The 22451-nt window shown below is 41.6% G+C and overlaps 3 protein-coding genes across 8 annotated transcripts in view; 1 reads left to right on the plus strand and 2 right to left on the minus strand.

The window, feature by feature from the left end:
* Positions 1-254: 254 nt before the first annotated feature.
* LOC143322877 (rab5 GDP/GTP exchange factor-like) lies at positions 255-6920 on the minus strand. The gene is made up of 9 exons (XM_076734287.1): positions 6505-6920; positions 5653-5846; positions 5328-5500; positions 4715-4893; positions 4335-4416; positions 4089-4221; positions 3858-3949; positions 3514-3770; positions 255-3029 (listed from the first exon to the last, which is right to left on the minus strand). The coding sequence occupies exons 2-9, from the start codon at positions 5823-5825 to the stop codon at positions 2598-2600; spliced, it is 1521 nt and encodes a 506-aa protein (XP_076590402.1). The 5' UTR covers positions 5826-5846; positions 6505-6920; the 3' UTR covers positions 255-2597.
* Positions 6921-7216: 296 nt separating this feature from the next.
* Positions 7217-13410, plus strand: LOC143322879 (caspase a-like). 4 transcript variants are annotated; one of them, XM_076734291.1, is made up of 8 exons: positions 7217-7292; positions 11299-11583; positions 11706-11794; positions 12066-12242; positions 12327-12576; positions 12689-12853; positions 12983-13092; positions 13225-13410. In XM_076734291.1, exons 1-8 carry the CDS (start codon positions 7286-7288, stop codon positions 13327-13329), a joined length of 1188 nt encoding a protein of 395 aa, XP_076590406.1. In that variant the 5' UTR covers positions 7217-7285; the 3' UTR covers positions 13330-13410. The 4 variants fall into 4 exon arrangements, with proteins under 4 accessions (XP_076590406.1, XP_076590405.1, XP_076590404.1 ...); XM_076734290.1 differs by lacking the exon at positions 7217-7292 and adding an exon at positions 9683-9759; XM_076734289.1 differs by lacking the exon at positions 7217-7292 and adding an exon at positions 9879-11217.
* A 3979-nt stretch (positions 13411-17389) lies between these two features.
* Positions 17390-22451, minus strand: part of stx1a (syntaxin 1A (brain)) — a 51131-nt gene continuing 46069 nt past the window's right edge. The window contains exons 9-10 of one of the 3 annotated variants that reach the window (XM_076734293.1): positions 22117-22227; positions 17390-18737 (exon numbers count right to left, since the gene is read on the minus strand). In XM_076734293.1, coding sequence (XP_076590408.1) covers positions 18660-18737; positions 22117-22227 — 189 coding nt within the window. In that variant the 3' untranslated portion in view covers positions 17390-18659. The other 2 variants (XM_076734294.1, XR_013077360.1) reach the window with 2 other exon arrangements.

A 22451-nucleotide genomic window follows, 5' to 3' on the forward strand; every position in this document is an offset into this window, starting at 1 on the left:
ATGTAGAATGTTGACCAATAGATATATTTCGATATGGACGGCTGCTATTTATGGCAGCACAATAAACGTACTTCACATATTTACATAGTTCCTGAAATGATTTGTTAAACTTACTACCCTTTTCATTTCAGCACTTTGATACATAACTGTATAAATACTTTAATTCCCAGTGTGTCAACTCTATCTAATCCTAGCTTGCAAAATTATGAATCATGTGAAACAGCATGATGACAGGAAGTGCGCACAAGTGAGTGTCCATTTTCTATTTTTATTAATCATCACACACCCATAGATGCAAATAAAGCAATACTGCCCCAATAAGTTACATTTAAATAAAAGTACAGTATTGAGTTACTTTGTCCCAAATTATACAATAACAAACCTATAAGGTTACAAAGATGATGTTTTTAAACTTCTTTAAAATACCTGATACATGGCTTCTGCATACAGTGCAACATGAAATACTTCAAGCTATTGTTTAAGTTTGCTTTAAAAGTCTTTTCTCAAACTTAAGTAGGACAGCAAACTGCAAACTGACTATACTTCTGCAAAAAAAAAAAATTAAAATCTGCAACATAAGGAAATATTAGTTCATGAGCAAAGGAAAACGAACATACAGCTCTCCCAAACATTTGTTCCACGACATGATCAAACACAGAGTTCAATAACGTCTGTGTGGCAAGAGCCAACAACACTGCTTTCATCAACGATCCTTCCTTCATGAAATGTACTTCTGTATTCAGAGCTTTCAAATCAAACAAAGGAAAAGTGCTTCAAAATAAATTAGGTAAAGCAACCGGCCTCAGGAGTGACTCTTATGTCTTGTGTTTACGTGATGACAGCATCATCTTTGTTCTTTTTTTTTTTTTTTTACCTACTTAATCCAACAGAGAGAAAAGAAATCATCTAAAAACACATTTTCTTTTTCGATGGGACATACTTCTATCACCCTCTTGAGACGATAAATTAACAAATGCATGTCGTTTTGACTATTCAATCATTAGAATTTATGTAACACGTCTTCAAGCAATGTTCTTTTACTACTGTAAATATTACAGGCTTAATATCTCCTATTGCATCCAAAAGAATTGATACCTGCCACTCTATAGAAAAATAAAATCACTTCTGTACATCCAGCTTGTGACTGGAGTGAGACGTCTGGCATGAAAACGAGACTACGACATCCACACACACACACACACCTGGAGGACTCAATAACTCATCGACATTAACAGGACGTGTCCATGCAGCACACCCTCACATTCAGACACACTTGCTCGCATGCAGAGCTGCCCCGCACACTCATCTCTTTCTTTCCGGATGCTTCTCAGCAGGACAGGGAAATACACAGTAAATACGGCACAAATCACGAGCATGAGCTGGAGGGTTATTTTAGTGTGAGGAAGTTAAGTTTCCATTATTCAGATTTCTCAATTTCCTTTCCCAAAAAATGTTTTTTTTTTTTAACCAACAATTCTAGGTATTTATGTTCTTAGATGTTATACTTGGGGTATTAAAGTCCTGCGTGTCAAGTTGAGGTTCCACTAGTCAATTTACGCCTGGAGACGTTACAACAAAACAACAAAAACCTTGTCTGAAAAGATGTGAGGAACATGTCTAAAAATCTCCTCCCATTTATCCCATCTGCACGAATCTAACAACAGTCACAAGGATGAAGAAGGACTGAGGTACTGAAGATGCCATTGAGGGTGACCAACAGATGTGTTTGGGAAGAACTTGGAGTGGAGTCAGTCTGCTCCTTTGCATTAAAAGGAGCCCGTTGAGGTGGTCTGGGCATCATATCAGGACGCCACTCACTGGAAGGTTTCCCTGCACATCTTGCTTGGAGGACGCAAAAGTCAGAGCACACTGGGGGTTGGGCGCAATTCTTCTAACTGCCTGGGAAAACCAAAAAAATATGGCTGGGTGAAGGGCGCAAGTCCGCCCACCCTGAACCTACACCGAAACTGTTAAAGCAAAATGTGAACGGGTGTCGTTAGCCTCTGTTAACCTCTCTGGGAAATACGCTTATTTGCTTTCTTGCTGAGAGTCACATGAGAAGATTGATACCACTCCCATGCACGCCCATTAAATATGCAGACGTTTAGCTTTCCTGAGGGGAAACCAGCTCGCCTGGCTGTGTCCATCGACACAAAATTCAACCACTAGCACCTCTAAAACTATGAAAGTGACAAGTAACTACTTCTTGTATGAAATAAACATACAACATATAATGTGTTCATTTGTGAGCTTTGGACAGAGCACGGCTAGCTGTTTCACGTCTTAATGCTAAGCTAAGCTAAGCTAACCAGCTGTGGCTTTACCATACAGAGATAAGAACTGTAATTGATCTTCTCATCTAACTCTCCCCAAGAAAGTGAATAAACATGCCTCCCAAACTTCCAAACCTTTCCTTCAGTTCCATATCGCTGCTACTGTTCAGTGTAGTTTCAGGGCCTCTGGATGGATGGAACAGAGGTGGATGGAGTGGATGGCTGCTGTGTGCGCACACAGACAGCAAAGTTTAACAGCAGGGGAAAGAGGGAGTCTGGAGTAAAGCCTCTGGAGGGTTTCTGTTTAGCGCAGAGCTCTTTGCATCAACCAGCAAACACTTGTGGTTGCAGTGGTGGTGGCAGGAGCTCATTCTCAACGTTATCAGCATCGATTGCTGATGATGCTGCAGGTGTTGTCTCGGTAGCTGTGGGTGCAGTAGGGTTCTGTGTCTCTGGTGGAAAGCTCTCCAAAACACTCTGCACCTTCTGCTCCACTTCGTCCGTCCAGTCGATGAGGTCGCTCTCCAGCTGGCGGGCCTTCTCCATGACCCGCTCCTGCCTTTCCCCGAGCCCTGTTAGCAGGTCCAGCCGTTTGTGGACTTGATTGAGAGCAGTGCTGCCTGGGGAGGAGGAGGAAGCTCCAGTGGCCTGTGGCCAGTGGGGGGATGCCTGGCCTGACATGTAGAGCTCAAACTCCTCAGAGCTTAGGTTTAGAGACTGGCCGTCCAGCTTCTCAATGAAGGCCACGGCACAGCACTGGAGAGAGGAGATGTGGAGGGTCATTAAAAGAAAGTCTCGCCTATGGATGTCATCAGTCTGATATCAGATTCACTGATTCACTCTCTCCTGTCACTCCCTCTCTGCAATAAAGGCATAAAATGCCAAAAAAAAATGCTTCAAGGAAAAAAAAAAAGTATTACACTGTATTCAAGGCCACTTAAAGCCTTAAGAGTTGCAGAGATTTTAAGAGTTTAACATTCAGTGAATGCCAAGGTGTCATTTGTGACAAAGGGTTGATTCTACTTTATGATCATTTTAGAGGATGTTGATGTTGATGTTGTTGGTGCTGTTGAACTCGTTCTACCCTCACTGTTACAAATAGGATGGATATAATAACAGGAACACATGTAACAACACAATATAATTCAACAGCTTCACAACTTCTTCAATGATGTGGAAATATGGTGACTCAGAGACATTTACCGTTCAAATGCAAGCAAGCACGGACTGATTTCCTCACCAGATTAGTGAAGTAGTAACCATCCTCTCCGGTCATGAGTCTGCTGGGGTTGCAGAAGCGGGTGATATACTGGATGTTGGACTGCAGTCTCGGAGGATTTGCTTTCAGCACAATGTAGATGAGCGTGGGGAGGAAGTCATCCGCAGACGCAGCCTCTTTCTTGCTGACTTTGATGGCGTTGAAGATGTGCTTGCTGCAGCGAGTGATGCACGCCAGCTTGTCCTTCGGCACGCGCTTCGAATCCATTTCAATCACATCTGAAAATGATGCAGAGATTTGGAAACGTGACAAAGCGCATGTGTGGAAATGTTACCGGATCTCCAAGACAAGCAGGTGAGACTTACCTGTGATGGCTTTGACCACACTATCAGAAACCTCAGGGATCTCCTCATCCACAGGAACACACAGCATCTCAATGGTGACCCAATGCAAGGCTCTGTAACAGAAAGCAATCAGTGACTCTCCGATGTCGTCTTTTTACCCACAATTGTGTTTCTTTGTGCTCAGAGGGAATGCAGAGAGGTTAATGATGACCAAAGTAGCAAATTTAAGCATTACAACTTTGGTTTGCTAACCTGATTCTCTTCTGAATGGCAAGGTCTTTCTTCTCATCGTCTGTGGTCTCAGGACAGAAGACTTCCTTGTACAGACGAGTCATCATGTACTTCTCTACTTCATCCATAACGCTCTCCACATGATCTGACGAACCTACAAACAGGAGAACAAATAACATTCAGAGCAGAGACATTAGACACTGTATAACACTGGTAATAATCACTGTTCATAGTGGATTCTTCTTGTGCGTAAGAGTTCAGCAGCACCTTTGAACTGAGTCTGGAGGCGGTCTGAGAGGTTCTGGTAGAAGTCTTGCACACACTCGGACAGCTCATCAGCACCCATGTCCTGAACAAGGAACTCAGATCAGATTTAACTGAATTTAAAATGAAAAACAATAATGGTACAAGGACAGAAGTCAAAATCAAGCTCAAGTATGACAGACTGATACACTGTGTAATTTACATTTTGATGATGTTGTCTGTTGTCTCACATTGTCTCACAAACGTCATCCAAAAATGTCAATGTCATCCAAAAAGAAATTTGTTGTCCTGACTTGCACAACTATTAACGCGTAGGATTTAATGGTTCATACAAGCTCATTTCATCCACAAGCACACAAAAACATGATGAATAATTAGCTCACCCGCTTGTAGACCATGCTCTCAGTGAATGCCCGGCATTGTTTGAAGATCTCCCTGCCGGACTTCAGCGGCTTGAGAAAATCAATGAACTCTCGCGTTGCATGGTCACTGTCCACAGAGGAATGCCGGCTTGTAGAGGAGCTGGGGCTCGGGCTGGACTGCGCATCAAGAGGAGAAGCATCTGAGGGAAGACGCTTAATGTTACTTTAACCAAAGATAAAACACATTTTCTCCTAATATCATTTGCCATGTGCAATAGCTGTGTCATGAATAGGAATTCAATATCCTCTTTTAACTACACTGTTGAGGGTTATCAGGCCACAAACCTAGGGAAGTGGTTGAACGTTAAACAACAATAAAAAAAGATTATTGAGCAAAAGTTTCAGTGACGACAGTCTGGTTTTGTTTCTCAATACTTTTCCAGTAAAACACCAGAACCAGTTCCGCAAAAATGCAGGCAGAGACCAATTTTTACTGAAACAAACCTACTTTGAGCAAAATTAATAAAAACAACAAAGTGATCTTTCAACTCAACAACAGCAAAAAACCTTAAATTAAGATTTGATAAATAATGACTCGCATCTCTTGCAGTTGAGGATGTTCAATTGCATGTACCTTTTTTCGGAGGTGTTTTTGTGGAGGGAGTAAAAAACTTTGTGACTGTGTGGACCTTGCTGGACTTTTCCTTAGTTTTTCTTTCCTCAAACTTGCTGAAGGGTGTGATGGTAGATTGTGATTGGGCCTTGTGATGTCTGCTTGCATACGCTTCCTCTTCCTCTCTCTGCAGCCTGGGAGGGAAAAAACAGTACAAGTGTAACCGCTGTCAGACGGGCAGATGGACGCAAGAGCACGGCAACAAATAGAGGAGGTAATATAAGAACAGACGCAGCATTTGCCTTTTGGGAATAATCATACGCTGGACACAGAGAGACAGACAAACCTCTCAGCGAGTGCCCAGTCTTCTTGAATCTGTTTTTGCTTTTCTCGCTGATTTTCCTCTCGCCAGCACTTCGAGCACAGGCCCTGCCAAGCTGTGTTGCCATAAAAACCACATCCTTTCTTGCAAAGCAGCTCTGATTGGTCCAGATGGATCCCACGCCGCTGGCTCATCATCCTTCACCAAAGTTAAGGGGACTGCTCAGGGAAGCAGAAGACAGAAAACTTTACGAGTAAGTACGACCTGCAACGCAGTGACCCAAACGATGCACTGCATGTGTAAAGAAAAAAAAAACAAAAGGCTGCTCATTACTCCATGAAATTGACCGTTCAAGTTTGCTAACAACTTTGTGCGTTGACTCGTACCAGCAGAAATCCAAATCTATACAGACGTCGCCCAGCTAACGTTCATTTGGCTTAACAGTAGTGTGGCTGTTATTATACCATGGTCCAAAATACTTAGTTAACTGAATTTCTTTTTGAAGGGCAAAACTCTGGTGAAACGGAATGTCTCTAGCTTTGACCTATTAGTTAGCGTTAGCTAATAGCCAGCAGCTAGCTCTCACAGCACTGATCTGACAGCACAGTATCGTCAGCCCCAAAACAGAATATCCCCCCAACAATTGCTTCCGCTCATTTGGTTTCAGATCCATAACTCCAAAATACGAAACCAACAAACTCATCTGACGTTACAGCTAAATACCAGTGTTTACCTCAGCTAATTACAGAGCTAACCTAGCTAGCCACGGTAACTAGCTAAATTAACATTATGTCTATGAAAATGCTCAGAATTGGCTACGCGAGTTTTGTGTAACATACACTCTCATTCATAGTGTAAAAAAAGCTATCGGGAAACCTTATCGTTGCTCCAGTTTCAGGTTACTGCTGGTGAATGTTTACACTAGCCAAGCAGTTAGCTTCGCTCCGCTGCCATTTTGTCTACTAGCTGCTTCTTCTTCTCTGATAATTTTTAAGCAAGTTACAAATTAGGTTAAACGACTTATCGCCGCCTGGCGTTACTACCTTGCAATAGCTCATGTAATTCCTCACTCACTGCGTAGAAATGCGTTGTTAATCTCTCCCAATTGCTCGTAGAATAAGTCAGGGGGTCTGTACAAAATTTCGTGGCAATCCATGAAATATTTGCAAATTCAAGCCTGCTGTTCAATCAGAAATCTACAATAATGCATCACATTCTTATTTTATCTTAATCTGCAAAGTAACCACTAACTGTTGCCATCAGATAAAAGTATGTTTGTCTCTAAAACGTAGTGGAGTATAAACATAAAGCAGAAGAGAATGGAAATACTGAAAAGAGAAAAGTATCAGTGAAGCATAAAGGCGTTGTCTCTGTGCTGAGGAGACAACGCAGGAGAAGCAGAGAGCCTTGACTCCACCCATGTCTCCTGGCAATAATCTGGAGACTCAGATCAGATGTTTCCGTGTTTTCTGGTGCAGCCTGTAACAAGAATTCAAAATGCCGCATCGCGTTCTGTTTGCAAAATTACGTTAGATTACCTGACGTAAACCTCCCCAAGTGAACCTTTACGCACTCGATCGCCCCCTACGCGGGGAAACAAGTTCCGACGTGAACTTGGTCAACGTCACACGATTCGGTGGCGCGAGGCGCTTGAGTGATGGCGGGTAAGAATATCTGTGGTTTATAATTTATATTCCAAGCGGCGGTACAGGCAATACTAAGGACAGAATGAAATACCGGCCATCAGCTTTACGCGCTGAATAAAGCTGCAGGATACATGAACCCAAATCAGCAACAAGGACGCAAACTGTTTACTGTTTGTTTTAAAATGACCATCCTCTAATGAGCAAAAAGTCAGACAAATATCAGCAAAGGAAGAGTGTTAAGGCAGTGCACGAAGGTCTTGTGACACTTTAACAAGCAGCCTTGATCAGAAGGTGAATCGTCCTCTTTTTAAACGACTTTTGCTTTGGTTTCACTTTGGCTCGCCTGCTGCTCACATCCGCGTCGTTTCAACCTGTCTGAGCCCTCTTAATGCAGGAAAGACAACAGTGAGCATACACGTCATGTCTGTCATAAAGATTGGTTTACGTGCTGTAGAAAGACCAAAGGTTGAAATGTGGCATGCTTCTGTGTAGCCACAAGAAGAGCTTGTTGAGGGCAGTTTCCAGGTACTTTTACTACAGTAAATTTCCTGTGCAGATTAAGATTTTACATACATAAATACATTTTTACATACATATACATGTATTGTTCATGTTTGCTCTCCCTTGAATAGCCTAAACTTGGAAAGTATAATTTGCATGGTTCATATTCTGTCCTCCAGACAGGGAGCTTGCCAGGGTGAGGAGCACTTTTGTGGATAAGGTGTCCAAAGAGCTGATCAGTCAGCTCCTGGACGACCTTTTAGATGATGGTCTCTTGAACGATGGGGAGAAAGACTCGATCCTCGAGGAGAACAGTAGCAGAGCAGACAAGGCTCGAGCCCTCATTGACACGGTGAAGAGAAAAGGGGACGGAATTGACACAAAATAAATGACAGTGCTCATATTCATTGTAATGAAGGGAAATATGACCATTTGTATAAAACATAACAGTAGAGCTGTAGTCTGTCACTTCTTGTTGGTTTTCATGGGATTTGTTGACAGTAAAAAGAAATCCAGCACAGAGAAATACATCATTTTGAACAGCTGTCTGATCGCAGTGATGTTGTGTTTTGCTGTTTCCAGCTACAGGCTCTCAAGAGGAGCAGAACGGGTCGTTGACACTCATCCCAGCTGCAGATGTATTGTGGATGGAGAACATGAAGAATCATTCATCATCATGCATTTTTAAAGTCGTATTAGATAACAGATTTGGCATCTGTCTGTATAGTGTAAATAATCTATAGTTTTACAGCAAAGAATACCATTAAGGTGGCTGTTGTCCCCACACAAGGTGCATTCATAAACTTAAAATCACTTTATATCTTAAATTCAGTATCCTTCCATATGTAAGTATACACTTTGATACACTTTATAGTAATGTTTTTTTAGTAAATGTGAGATTCTTCAGAGTTCAGAGTGTAGAGTGAAAGGTTGCAGACAACTCTGGAGTGGATCGGTTAGATTCAGTGACACCGTGTACAGTAAATTACTTTTTACAAAATGATAGATTTGTTTAAGCTGTATTGTTTTAATTGACCTATCTGCCATGTGACCATCATGGATTACTGGATATCTGGCACAAATAGAAACGAAACAGTCTTACAGATAAGACTCTATGTAAATACATCTTTGTATCAATCATATCTGTTCTTTGTAATACTGACAGTGAAGCTATTAAACAGGTTTTAAATTATATTTTTCATGTTGATTTTTCAGGGGGTGTCGGTCAAGTAAAATGGTGCATGAATGCAAGATTATTTTATGTGTATGACAAAAGTATTTCACTGTCAGGAAAGTAAAATGTAATTACGACCACTTCATGTAGCCCTACTCACTTATTTTGAATTCAGTGGCCATAATATTTTCACAATGGTCCTTTGTGCATGATGTGTCACATTTACTTGAAATACAGGCTGTTGGCAATTCTGTTATCTTGTTTCATTAAAACTTAATGGGGAAAAAACAAACGTGTTCTTATTAGTGGTTTATATTATATAAATTATAATTTGTCTTGTTTCCACATTACAAACAGTACAGTACGTTGTACAGTAATCCATATTTCTATTGCAGATGACTGTTAAAGTCAGTGGTTTGAGCAGCAGAAAAGTTGCCCAGAGATAAATGTCTTTGGGCCTCTTCAAAAGCCCCCAGTTTAATAATTAATCATGAACAACGTGATGTTGATGTCACAGTATCAACTATTTCAAATGCTGTTTGAGGTCGGCGCACACCCACATGTACACTGCGCTGCCCCATCTCAAGCAGCGGTTCACTGTTTTAACCCGCTGCTGTGTTCGCCTGCAGTAATGACACAAATCTGAAGGGATCTACAGGTTAAACTTTTGCGTAAAGCAGGAAACATCTCAGCCGGTACGCATTACGCACCGTCGCCGCACTCAGGCTGTTTAGCTCTGGGGAGGTTTCATTTGAAACTTGCAGGCATCTGATTAGACAAATCTGTGATACAAGATTTGAGGGATGGCAGGTAAGAGTTGACAGTCTAAATGCACTTTGAAAGTAACCTTGACTTACGCTATGCGTGTTGGCGGCAGCATGCAGGCGATCAGCCAGCAAACGTAACTCTACGTAAAACGTATTTGCAGTCCTGTATGTGCTCTGTGTTCTGAAGGCGGGGAGGATGCAGGCTAGAAGTGTGATTTCTTCCTTTAGTTCTTTCACAAAGTCTGTTAAAGAAAAGTTTTTAACAAGTCCGCGTTTGGTTGTGTGCCGCGCAGTAGTTTCACTTTGCAGCCGCGCGTGCCCGCCCTAATTTACTGCGCTTTAGTCCATTGTTCGTAACAGCAAAAGAAAAAAAAAAATGAAGAAACTAATGTGATGCAGCCTTCTTCCGGTTTTAAATTCTCGATTATCTTCTTGAAATGACAAGCGTGAGATGTTTTATATTGACACAGGGCTCAGGGTCTGTTATGTAAAGTGTTTGGTGGTGGTGGGTTATGAAGCTGAAGGGCAGACCATAAAGGTTTGTCACTGAAGTATCTGACTTCTGATTGAAAACCACACATGCATGGTCTGAGAACTCACACTGTGATATGAAATATTCCAAATATATTTACGTTTTGAGCTTGTTCAAGTGAAGTTGGAAAACCCAGGGGCGTAGCTGGAAGTGCGCTTTCTTTTTCCACTGTGTGGAGAGGAAGAGCACAAACCACAGCCAGGCCTCCTCCCCCAGTCAACCAAAAGCAGTGCCGGAGGCTGAGAGGCAGCGGCCACAAAAGTAAAAAGGGCACCAGTGATGCAAGTCGTGCTGTATGTATGGTGAAACAGTTCCCAGCCCTGCTTAAGATTAAAGTTGTTTTATTAAATGACTCCAATTTAAAGTACAGCCACTACACCTCTGTCATAAAAATACACAGGGAACTTTTAACCGTTCAGCCAATTCATCTCCTAGCAAGTACAGGTCAGCCTGTGTGGCAGTGCCTCATGTTTTAGACATAAGGTTCATCTCTACTCCGGCGTGACGTCCAAACTAACCAAAATATTGTTGCAGAAAATGATGTTTTCACTTCCTGTGGCCAATCAGTGAAAAGCACCATTCTTGCTGCAGGGTTCATTGCTATGTTGTCGCTCTTGGCCAGTGGCTAAAAATCACCAAACAAAAACCTGCGTAAACTAGAACTGGGTGATACCTGTACCACCTTCACCTACAGCCGGTGACAAATAACAACGGTCACATCTAGCAGTGAAGCCCTCAACAGCAACAAAGGGTAATATACTGGAAATTGTAAAATTGTAACAAACACATAATGACGCCTACACTAGCAAATTAGTAGTTGGTAATAAGAAAGTTATCTGAACCTATATATTTGTATACTGTCACGAAGAACGCGCTGCTGATGTGAAACAGCCGGTGTAATTCACTCCTCCTCATCCTCCAAGTTATCCTGCCTGTCAAAATGATGCTTCATGCCAACTGCTAAGACTTGTAAGTTGTAACTTGTTTGGAAAACTGTTTCAGCTGGTGCAATGCTTCAATCATTAGTAGCACGTGCACTTTGTCCTCCAGATAGGGAGCTTGAAAGGGTGAGGCGACAGTTTGTGGATAAGGTGTCCAAAGAGGTGATCAGTCAGCTCCTGGACGACCTTTTAGACGATGGCGTCTTGAACGATGGGGAGCAAGAGTCGATCCACGACAAGAACAGTAGCAGAGGAGACAAGGCTCGAGATCTCATTGACACGGTGAAGAGAAAAGGGGACGAAGCCAGCAGGAAGATGATCGCTCACCTTCACAGCAGAGACTCCACGCTTTACTCCGCACTGGGCCTGTCCTGTGGTCAACCTGCTCCGAAAGGTGAGCTGACATGTTTCAGCTGCAGAGACCTTCATCCAACTGGTATCACACTTGCCATGAATGCAGGTGTATATGCAAAGAGAAGTACATGTTTTTGAGCAGAAATGTTTTGCTGTTCCCAGCTGCAGAGCCCCAGATGGAGCCGGAATGGTCGACCACGCTTATCCCGACCACCGATGCATTCTGGAGGGAGAAACAGAACGATAGAAACGTTAGTCATTCACACATGCTGCATCAAACATCCCACATTGTCTTAAGTGATAGATTCATCCTCAGCTACTTGCCAGCAGTGGAAACAATGAATCACAACAAGAATATTGATTTGGTTCCTGTGTATCTCAGTTAACCTCACCTTTACAGAAAGGTGCTGTTTAACAAGTGTTTAACAAGTGTTTTCAGTGTAAATATCAACCTGATCATGATCATGTTTAGACACACAGTAAAGTTTTGCTTCACATTCTTCCTCTAAATTTGTTTTCCAGATTTACCCTGCCAGCAAACATTCCATTAAGAACCGTGTGGCCCTGCTAATCACTAATATAACGTTTGCTAATGAGAAACTGAACAGAATTGGAGCTGAGGAAGACCAGAAGAACATGGAGAAACTGCTCACATCTCTGGGATACGAGGTGGTGAAACACCTAGACCTCACAGGAAAGGTACTTTCTGAGAAGTGTCGGTTAAAAAAAAGCATTTTTGTCTGGTTAATTTAGTGATACGGTAACTGATATCTCTTCTCACAGGCAATTGATGCTGCTATGATTGAGTTCTCTAAACACCCGAAACTCAAAGAGACGGACAGCGTGTTGGTGGTAATCATGTCTCACGGCAAACTGGGAGTTGTTCTCGGTGTCGACTACAAACATGAGACATCAGGTGATGAGACACCTGATGAATTCCCCATCAACAACATTTACAAACACTTGGGCTCAGAGAAATGTCCGGCGCTGCTGAACAAACCCAAGATCATCATCATCCAGGCCTGCAGAGGGGGTGATTCGCAGCTATTCTTACAGAAAACATCAATGTAGATCCTCCATAATGTCCTGTTTGTTGTCTTCAAGTGAGCGAGGCTCTTATTACCCGCATGCCACATGTGTTTCAGTGGAGGGAGGATCAGTACTTGTTACTGATGGTGCAAACCCAGCTGTGCTCTGTGATGATGCGGAACAGCCATCCCTGTCTGCTGGTGGAGAAGATATAGAGGACGATACTGTGAAGTGTGTACACAAAGAAAAAGACTTCCTTTCTCTTCTTTCCTGCACCCCAGGTGAGTTCACTTAAATATGATCACATCTTACTGTATGCTGCACAACACAGTGAATTGTAACATTAATAATAGCTTCCTTATGTAATAAAAAGTCAATATATTTTCTTTCTCTGAATGTCTTTCCTCCAGATACTGTCTCATATAGACAAAGAAATCGTGGGTCTTTTCTTATCCAGTATATTGTTGAGGTATTAAACACCTTCGCCCACAAGGATGACATTGAAGAACTTTTCAGAAAAGTAAGTTTCGCAGTGCGCAAACTGTGTTCTGGGTGTGAAGCGTGCATGTTTAACAGAACACAGCTGTAATGATGACGCTCTTGTTTCATTTGAGCGTTGCATAATTTCATGCACTTTGTTTCAATCACACAGGTCATGCAACGCTTTGAGGGCTTTGCCGTTCAGAGCAGAAGACAGATGCCAACTAAAGACAGATGCACTCTAACAAAGCGCTTCTACTTCTTTCCAGGCCTCTGAGACATGAGTCGCTGTTGTTTACTACAGATGTGTAACCACAAATTATGCTTGCAATGCTTTCTGCATTTGTGCCTTTGGTGTTTCGCTCCTTTGTAGAGGAGGGGTGGGGGTGGGGGGGGGGTGGAGTCCTTTTATATGTCTGTGTCCAGGGACCAATTGTCTTCAATTGTCTGTGATAAAACTACATTTTATTTTATATGTACTTAAATCATTCCTTCATTCATCTTCTATACCCGCCTATCCCTTTTGGGGTTGCGGGGGGGGCTGGAGCCTATCCCAGCTGTCAGTGGGCGAGAGGCGGGGTACACCCTGAACCGGTGTACTTAAATCATTGCATTTATATTTTTATTCATAACTGACACGGTGTATAAACCTTTGATTTAATGGACAATTTTTATCAGCTTGCATTCAACAGCTTGTTTACTCACGGATGTCATGCAGCTAATTAATTATGACTGATATTAAATGATTTTGTATGTAATTAAAACACATCTGCCTGCACATTTCTGAAATTGTTTGATTCTTTATGGCCTCTGCAGCCAATGTAATGTGCAACATTTGTTATCTGTATCAAACTTTTTAAAAATTATAAGACCCCAGACAACACTGCTACTAATGTAAGCACACAAGTATATTAATCAGGACTCTTGGTAAAAATGTTTGCAATTATTTCAAAATGGTGGTGGGCATTTATTAAAGGTGTAATACATGGAGATCCAGACCAGCAGCATGTGAAGGTACAGTATATGCTAGCTGTGTTAGATGTGGGTGCTCATTTGACTCTCACCTCCTCTGTAGACGTCTCCACAGATGCATTGAAGTTGTTTTGTTGTATGAATAACATGTTCTGAACATGTTAGCAGGATTGAAAACAAGTTAAGGCTTTTTTTTTTTTCTTAACTTGGGTCAGGAGTGTTTGCTGTTGTGGGTCTGTTGTGCACATTGAGACGATTTGACACTGGTCTTTAGTCTTTACAAATGAACTTGAGGTAGCAGCAGTGAAAAGCATGATGGAAATATCTTTCAGACTTTGTCTGGAAATGTAACAGTACCCACAAGATGAGCATGATGGAGGTTAGAAGAAAAGCAAAAGCACACAATGCAGTTCAGAAAAAGACATTTTGATTGTAACGTATCTGATGTTGCTACGGTCTGACTGCTTTTAAACAAAGCACAAATGGTAAATGGACTGTTTATATTCCACTTTCCTTGTCCGACAACCACTCAAAGCGCTTTTACAACACAAGTCTGCATTGCATTGTGTTTGTGGCTATCCAGTCTCAATGGAAATGGGAAGCTGCTCCCTGTGTCAACATTTATGAACCCTTGGCTGCAGAGACATGTACCGACCGGCTGAACAAACCCAAGATCATCACCATCCAGGCCTGCAGAGGAGGTGATTCTCATCTACTTTCACAAACACACAAAGCATCAGTTGCAGTTCAGACCTGAAGTGTAAAATGAAGAATGAAAAATGCCATACATGGTGCAGACATTGGTCGTTCTGCGCTGATTAATGGCCGGGCTCTGCTCGAGAAGACAACAGTTTGGGTGGTGCTTTGTGATGTGCACACAAAGGAAAAGACTTTATCTTCTTTCCTGCTACCCCGGTCTGTGATATCATCTCATCCCAAACCTCATGACATAGTGAAGATAAACATCAGTAATCTTCATCACAAACAGGCAAGAATAGTTACCGTATATAATAAAAACTAAATTGATTTTCTGTTTCTTTGTGCTTTTTTTCCCCCTGCAGATGCTGCTACACATGGACAAACAGAACGTGGCTCCATGTTACTGGCATTTATTTCTACCTTAAATAAAGTATGGGGCCTGTAGTTACAGCAGGAGGCTGCAATTATTCATTGTAACAAACTAAAAGCACGCACATCTCAAAGTATTACTTCTCTGTGATGTAAAAATAAAGACTAGAAAATAACAGACAGTACGTTTGATCTGGTCTGCATGCATGTTATTAATTTCTTGTGTAACTGTAAACAGTAAAGCAGAGTCAGCCCATCTGTGGGCATGTGTACATGAGTAGGAGCCATTTAGTTGTGCTCATGTATTTGTGTGCATTTACATGTTTGCGATCTACTAACTGTAGGTCTGGTACTAGAAGGGTGAGTATGACGATAGTCCAGCTGAAAATGATGAGTTGATTAATCAGCCAGTCAACAGAAAATTAATCAAATACTTTTTAAAGGAAGAACTTAAATCATTCTGTGGTTCCTGCCTCTCAATATCAAATGTTTTTTTCTGTTTCCTGTCACTGTGAATCGAACATCTCTGGATTTTAAAATGTGTTAGAGGATAAAACAGACGGCCTTTGGCCTTGGAAAAGTGTGATGGGCATTATATTACTATATTTGGACAATATCTAGCCTAAATGATTAACTGATAAAATAATTGGTAGATTAATCGACGATGACAACAATCATTTGTCGCAGCCCTAAATGGTTATAACATCACAGAAGCTGCGTCCCTCTAGCTCGGTCGTATCCTCAGCTAATTCCTTTGCCTCCTCGAAAGATCCATCATCACCACCGTCCTTAGTGCATATAACCTGTAACCACACCTGCACACACTGATGTGAGTAGAGAGAGAAGGGGGTGGGGGGCAATAATAGCCAAGTGTCGGATTTTCATGCCTACCTAAATGTGTAACCCAAATTGTGTATTGAGTCTAAATGACTGGGATTCTAAAGTACAATAAATAAATGTGTTTAATTTAAACAAATGCAATGTTAAATCTAAGTGAGTATGAGTGGAAGAGGGAGGAAGTAAATGTTTTGTGAGAAAAGGGGAACTGTTGATGTCCCAAAGGACATTGCTGCCCCACAAAAAAGGGAAGTAAATTCTTACAATAAATTAGGATGAGGGATGCTAGGAATTAAGAGAAATAAATGTGTCTGTCAGCAGAAGTTTGCTCTTGTAGCTCTAATGTGGGATGTACAAACAGGGATAGACAAAGAATATATTAGCCTGCAAATTTAGAGGAATAGATTTCCAATCAATGGCAACAGAAACCACATTAATCAAAGACAATGGCATAATTTATCTGTCTGGGGACAGAAACAGCCTTCAAAATAAAAGAACACTTTAGCTGAGCTCAGAGACGACATGAAGCACAGATTCAATGCCTTCAATTTACTCTGGAGGTATAGAAAGCAGTCCCATTGCTGCACCATGGTTGTTGCCATGTTGGCATCCTGAGGGCAAACAAGAAACTGAGCCATATTGTTGTTGGAAAGCATCACAGAAAATCTCATGGGTCACATCTGATTGATCCCAGTGGGCTAGAACATAGTAACAAGGCAGACTTACCTGAGGTCAGTTAAAGAGCTTTTTGACGCAGTCATTCAGAGATTGAAAGGGGTTTTCAGGGACCATCAGGGCATTCTGGTCTTGGGGTTTCCTCCGTAGATGGTGGGCAAGAATTTTGACCTGTGTTGTTAATGGGAGAGGGAAATCCAGCAGGCCTGGACAGAACCCCGGACGAGTTACTCACTGTCAGGGATCCACGACACAGACTCATAGTCATGTTCTGTGCATACTTATGATCCTGAAGGGCTCATAATTGTCAGAAAGAGTCTCCAATGATGGTACATTAAGTCTATTCTATTCTATATCTAAGTAGCAGTACAAGTACTTAGTTTTGCCGTACTGTACTTTACTTGAGAATTTCCATTTTCTACTTCTTCAGACTTCAGTATAAAGTACTTTAATACATTTCACTACACTTATTTCACCACACAAATATGGTTACTAGTTACTTTGCAAATTAGTATTTCACGATCAAAATGTATCACTGGCTCATAAAATATAATGTTGAGCAGATTAAACGACCCAACAAGGATGAAGAAACTGCTAATATGTAAATGTATAACAACCGTATTTAGCTCACAATACCTTTGTATGTTTAATTAAGTAAGATTTTAAATGCAATAATCATGAGAATCAGACCTAGGGTCAAAAATACCAGAACTTTCATGAAGACATACAGAAACATCCCGTCTCTGTGAAAGCACTTCTGCAAAGCAACTCACAAACTCTGGATGTGATTTTTTTCAGACAGACTTTACTTGAAAAAACAAAACTGAAACAAACTCAAATTGAACAAACGAAAACCATGTCATCACAGTACAACACAAAGGCAACAAGTTGAGTAGGCAACATGGTAACACGGCTGCAGTCTGTGCACGTCTGATGTGTCGCCAGAAATCCGATTTGAGAGTCTTTTACAGGTCTAACTCTGAGTTCATGCTTTCACTGACTCATCAAATTCACTGGTGAAAACAAAGAGAGAAGTAGCTTGACAGAAGGATATGCTCTGTTTAAAGCTCAGGGGTTTGTAAAAAGACATAAAACAAGTGGGTGTCACTTACAGACCAGAATTATCAATCCAACCAGACTAGACTCCATTTTAACAGCTTATTTGAACATACTGGCAGTGTTAGAGAGCTTTATATCAGTTTATACTTTATACAAAACAAAGACACAGGTGGCTAGTTAACAAGCACTCATGTTCTTATCCCATGACTGGCACTCAGCACGTTCAAACATGTAGCTACAAATGAACACGCATATATCCTCTGTCACATACATGCATGCATGCACGCACTCATACCCAACACTGGAGCAACGGTCAGAAATGCTGCACAACTGGTAAGGCCAGATGAAGTGAAGTACAGTAGCGTTGCTTTCGTAAACTACAAGTAAATTAGAAAAGTTTGGCAGTGCGATGATTCCACGAGCTAAATATCCAATGTGTCTCCTTTCCCCTTTGCAATAGAAACCGAACACCACAATGAACTAAACCATGCAGGGCTTTTGAAGGGAGGTAGAGGACAAGTCAAAAGACTATAAAAGATCAATTTGAGAAACATAAACAGAGGCCTATAGATGACGTGGCTTTGAAAACACTGCAGATTAGTGGCCTGTCACTTGGCCTGTACCACACAAAATAGACATTACAACTGAAGAAGGGTCATATTTTGGAAGTTGGAATGTATTAGTATAGTGTTACATGTCATTTAGTAACTTTATCATTCAAGAATTCACTTTTGGAAACATCATATCGTTGACAACACTCAACACTCAGATAAACAGTTTGCAGCACCACACGTTTACAAAATAGCAACTCATGCGAAAACACCTCTGGCCCTGTACACGGCGTGTAAAATGTGTCGTACAGTATGTAAACGCACCTTGCGCTGAACGTAATAGATTGCATTCATGAAAACAGGAAACTGAAGATGTGAATCTGTTCTGTTTTTGCTCTGTTGTGTGTGTGCGACTGTGTGATTGTGTGTGACCGCAGGTTGAAGTTTAGGTCAGCGTTCCTCCAACGATGGAAGCGATGACAATTCCCAGAACCACACAGCATATAATAATCATAATTTTCTTCTGCATAGTGTTAATAACAACAGATAAACAGTCATCCAAGGCAGCAAATGGGGAGCAAAGGAACAGATGTTAGAAATATCACTTGTACTTTACTTCAACACGTATTACAATATTTAGAATCATCAGAACAAAATGCAGTTTAGAGGAAAAGCAGAAGTTTGATGGAGTTTGGAAAAAGTATCAGATGATGTTGGAGTGTTACTGTGGTTTAGAAGCATTTCCACATCTTCTGCTTTTAACACCATAAGTCTCTGGTTCCTGCATTTTGTTCATATCACATTAAACAACATACAGTGCATCACTCTCATATTTAAAGCCACTATGTGTGAAATAGGGAAATCCTCCACTTTGGCGCCATCTGCTAGTAGCATTTAAGAGGGTAATGTGGCAGACGGCAGCGCATGCAGCTGTCTCCTGAAATAACGCCGCAATCCTTTGTACCCGGAGCTCTGGGAGAAAAATTACCTCAGACGTGGGGAAAATGCAATGGAATCGTCATTCAGAACGTAATTCCAAGTCGGAAACTCAGGCAAGATCCAACCAGCCTGAGTCCGTGCACATAAACACATCTAACCTCACAGTGATAGCTTTCCATCACTTTTTACTTCATATGGTGTTTGTGCTGTGAGACGTGCTGTAACAACGTTGGACTTTCCATTTCCATTCAGTAGATTTATGCTTGCTAGATGTCTTTGCGGGCATGCAGCACTGGCCTCCACTCCTCACGTCACCTTTACAGTGCAAATCTGTTTCTGAAGTTCAGAGACTTGTCATACACATACGGGTTTGCTGCGGGCATCTGTGTTTTCCTGAGCAAACGCACTAGAACAAATTGGAAGTAAGGAATACCGACTCGGAGCTATTGACTTCTGACTTGCAATGGACTGCAGCATAAGCATAAAGTAATACACGCTGCTCCAACGTGATGCTCACTAGGATTGTTTGCTTTTTCTGAAAATGTCCACACAGTGACTTTAAAGCAAATCTAAATTGTACTCGTCTTTTTAGCACGCACTCCTCCACATGAGTTCATGAACGGCTGAAGTCCAACAGGTCAACCCTGTGGAGTCAACAGTCTCCATTCATTAAAGGAATAGTTTAACACTTATTGACATTCAGCTGACGGTTAGATGACAGGATCGATAGCACTCTCGTGTACGGTGAATAAGAGTCTGGAGCCGGCAGCTGGTGAACTTAGCGTAAAGACAGTAGGAGGAAGCAGTTAGCAGGAGCAGTTTGTTTGCAAATGACTGCGGTCTGTTTTTATTTATGTTTCACACAGCTTCCAAACTTTTTTGGAATCGGTTTGTAAAACATTTGTGGGGTTTATGGTCTGGACTATTTCTTGGCTGGGTGCAGTGACTTTCTGGAACATTGTCGTCAACGAGAGGTTGCCATGCAATCAATGTTAGACACACCTGTAAATATCTGAGAGGCTGACGGTTCATGAACTCACTCTGTGCTGAGGCGTGTGTGCTTAGAAAATTCATTCCTTGAAATTCAGCAAACGCAACAAATTTTGATTTTCAGTGAATATATCCACACATCTGCAGCTGTGCATGCAAAGCTCTTCAACATACTGCAGAACATGCACATGACAACATATGTGACTCATGACAAACAAAGCACAAGTTAGCTTCTCAAGGGTTTGACTATTTAGCCTGGAAAAAGTATATATTAAAAATAATTATATGTCAAAATATTTGAGTGCACAGAGACATACTAGACTGCCTTCAGAGCAGTAACATAAGCCCACTTTCCACTTCACGAGCAGTTGCTGACTGCACACAAAGTACATTTTAACTGCTGAACATATGACCCTGAGAGGGAGGCATCACCTCCTGTCCTGCCTGCTCTGTGGGGGTTTCTTAACTGAGTCCAACTGCGATGGAAATAATGAGGATGGTCACACATGCTGCAACACAACCTCCTATCAGGATCATCTTCTGGATGAGGGGAAATGGAAAACAAGTGTCAGATTTAATGGATGCGGGAGAAAACAAATAAACAGAGAGAGAAAGGAAGGCACTTGCGCAGTCTGTGGTTATAAGTGGGAAAATAATCATGCAGATTGGAATGAATTGGGGTCATGTGATGAAATGTCTCTACCTTTGAGTGCTATTATAGATATTAATCAAGAGGTGGCAGAGTTGCTCCATCGTGGTGAAGGCTGTTAAACGACGGAAGGACAATCAAGATACCCGTGAGTACACGCTCTTTGTAAACTGTAGACTAGTTGTGCCCTGTCGTTTTTGCCTGCTGTACTCAGACAGCCCAGTCAGGCGAGCTCACGTGGCCCTTCATCAAACACCAGTTCAAAATCTTTCGTGCAAACTTTAAACTGGATGTTATTAAACACTATTCAGAATTTAAAACTGGATATTATTTCAATATTTTTACAATAATTGCTCTAATAATAATAATATAATAACATAATATTTTTTCATGCAAAGTTTGCAATTATACCATCACCACCTGGAGCGGCATATGTTGGGGAATCAACTCAGGTCAGGAACCAGCAGCCAATTAGCTTAGCTTAGCATAAAGACTGGAAGTAGGGGGAAACAGTTAGCCTGGCTGCATCCAAAAGTAACAAAATCCACCAACCAGCACCTCTAGAGCTCACTAATTATCTAAAGGCTGAATGATGAAAAACAGCTGATGATGATGTGATTTTTTCAGGGGTCTGTACCAAACATGTATGCTCCCTTACATCTGAAGAACGGGATTTGTAGGCCAGGGTATCTCTGTAGCACCACAAAGCTTCATTTATAATGGTACGTCGTGACATATTTTACCTTTATAAAAAAAAAAAAAACGCAGCTCCTGCCATTTGGATATTGCACTTGGCCACACTGTGATTTTGATGGTTCGATAATTTGCTCTGTCCTGGTATGAAAGCTGAATTTTGTGTGTCAATGAGGGCTTAAGAAAGCTGGATTTTCGGATTTGTATCACTACCACACAGAGGACATTTCAATAATCTATCCGTTACTTTTAGCTATCTATGTTGGGTTTTCTGCTTGCTTACCAGATTTCACCAACTCTCAGCAGCAGGTAGTGTTCAGGTGTTACAGCAGTGTCCTGTGAAGTCAGGCTGGCAGTTTATTGGTCACTGTGTCAATTTAAAACTATTGGTGTGTTTATTCTCTTCCTAAACACAATTATGTGGATAGTTTTTTTTATGTACTGTAGAATATGGCAAATCCACTCAGGACACACATGCTCCACATGCAGGATACATGACAGGTGAGCATGCACATACACTGACAACAGCTACAGTTACACATCACAATATATACATGCAATGCTTACCCATCACTTCTTCATGTGATAGCGTGTTTGTGCACATGCATTATTTGCTGCATATGTGACTCACCCTCCGGGCTTTACTCTGGTATTTAACGGCCTTCTTAGTGTCTGATACTGCCCTCTCCACATAGTCTACTGAGTGCTCCACATTGTACTCTATGCGGTCTATCATTTCCCCCTAGGAGAGGTTAGTTACAGAGGAGGATTGGAAGGCATGTGGACAGGAGGAAGAGAGAGGGAGCCAGGTGTGGAGGCAGGAGGAGGAGTGGATACAGATGGAGAGGAGGTGAGGGAAAGGGGAGGAATAATGGGTGAATGCAAAGGAGAGAGAAAGGGAAGCCGAAAGGGAGAAAGAGGACAAAAAAAGAGAAATAATGAGTTATTTTGGAGAATGGGTTCATT

This window comes from Chaetodon auriga, chromosome 7 (assembly GCF_051107435.1).
Source record: "Chaetodon auriga isolate fChaAug3 chromosome 7, fChaAug3.hap1, whole genome shotgun sequence".
Classification (NCBI taxonomy): domain Eukaryota; kingdom Metazoa; phylum Chordata; class Actinopteri; order Chaetodontiformes; family Chaetodontidae; genus Chaetodon; species Chaetodon auriga.

Bases quoted from the DNA above. Each gene is read 5' to 3' on its own strand.
- LOC143322877 (XM_076734287.1), bottom strand. From the start codon at position 5,825: ATGATGAGCCAGCGGCGTGGGATCCATCTGGACCAATCAGAGCTGCTT. The intron at 5,501-5,652 runs GTTTGTCTGTCT...TTTCCCTCCCAG, and splicing joins GACTGGGCACTCGCTGAGAG to GCTGCAGAGAGAGGAAGAGG. The intron at 3,950-4,088 runs GTTAGCAAACCA...TTTCTGTTACAG, and splicing joins GCCATTCAGAAGAGAATCAG to AGCCTTGCATTGGGTCACCA.
- LOC143322879 (XM_076734288.1), top strand. From the start codon at position 11,259: ATGCTTCAATCATTAGTAGCACGTGCACTTTGTCCTCCAGATAGGGAG. The intron at 11,584-11,705 runs GTGAGCTGACAT...TGCTGTTCCCAG, and splicing joins TGGTCAACCTGCTCCGAAAG to CTGCAGAGCCCCAGATGGAG. The intron at 11,795-12,065 runs GTTAGTCATTCA...TTTGTTTTCCAG, and splicing joins AGAAACAGAACGATAGAAAC to ATTTACCCTGCCAGCAAACA.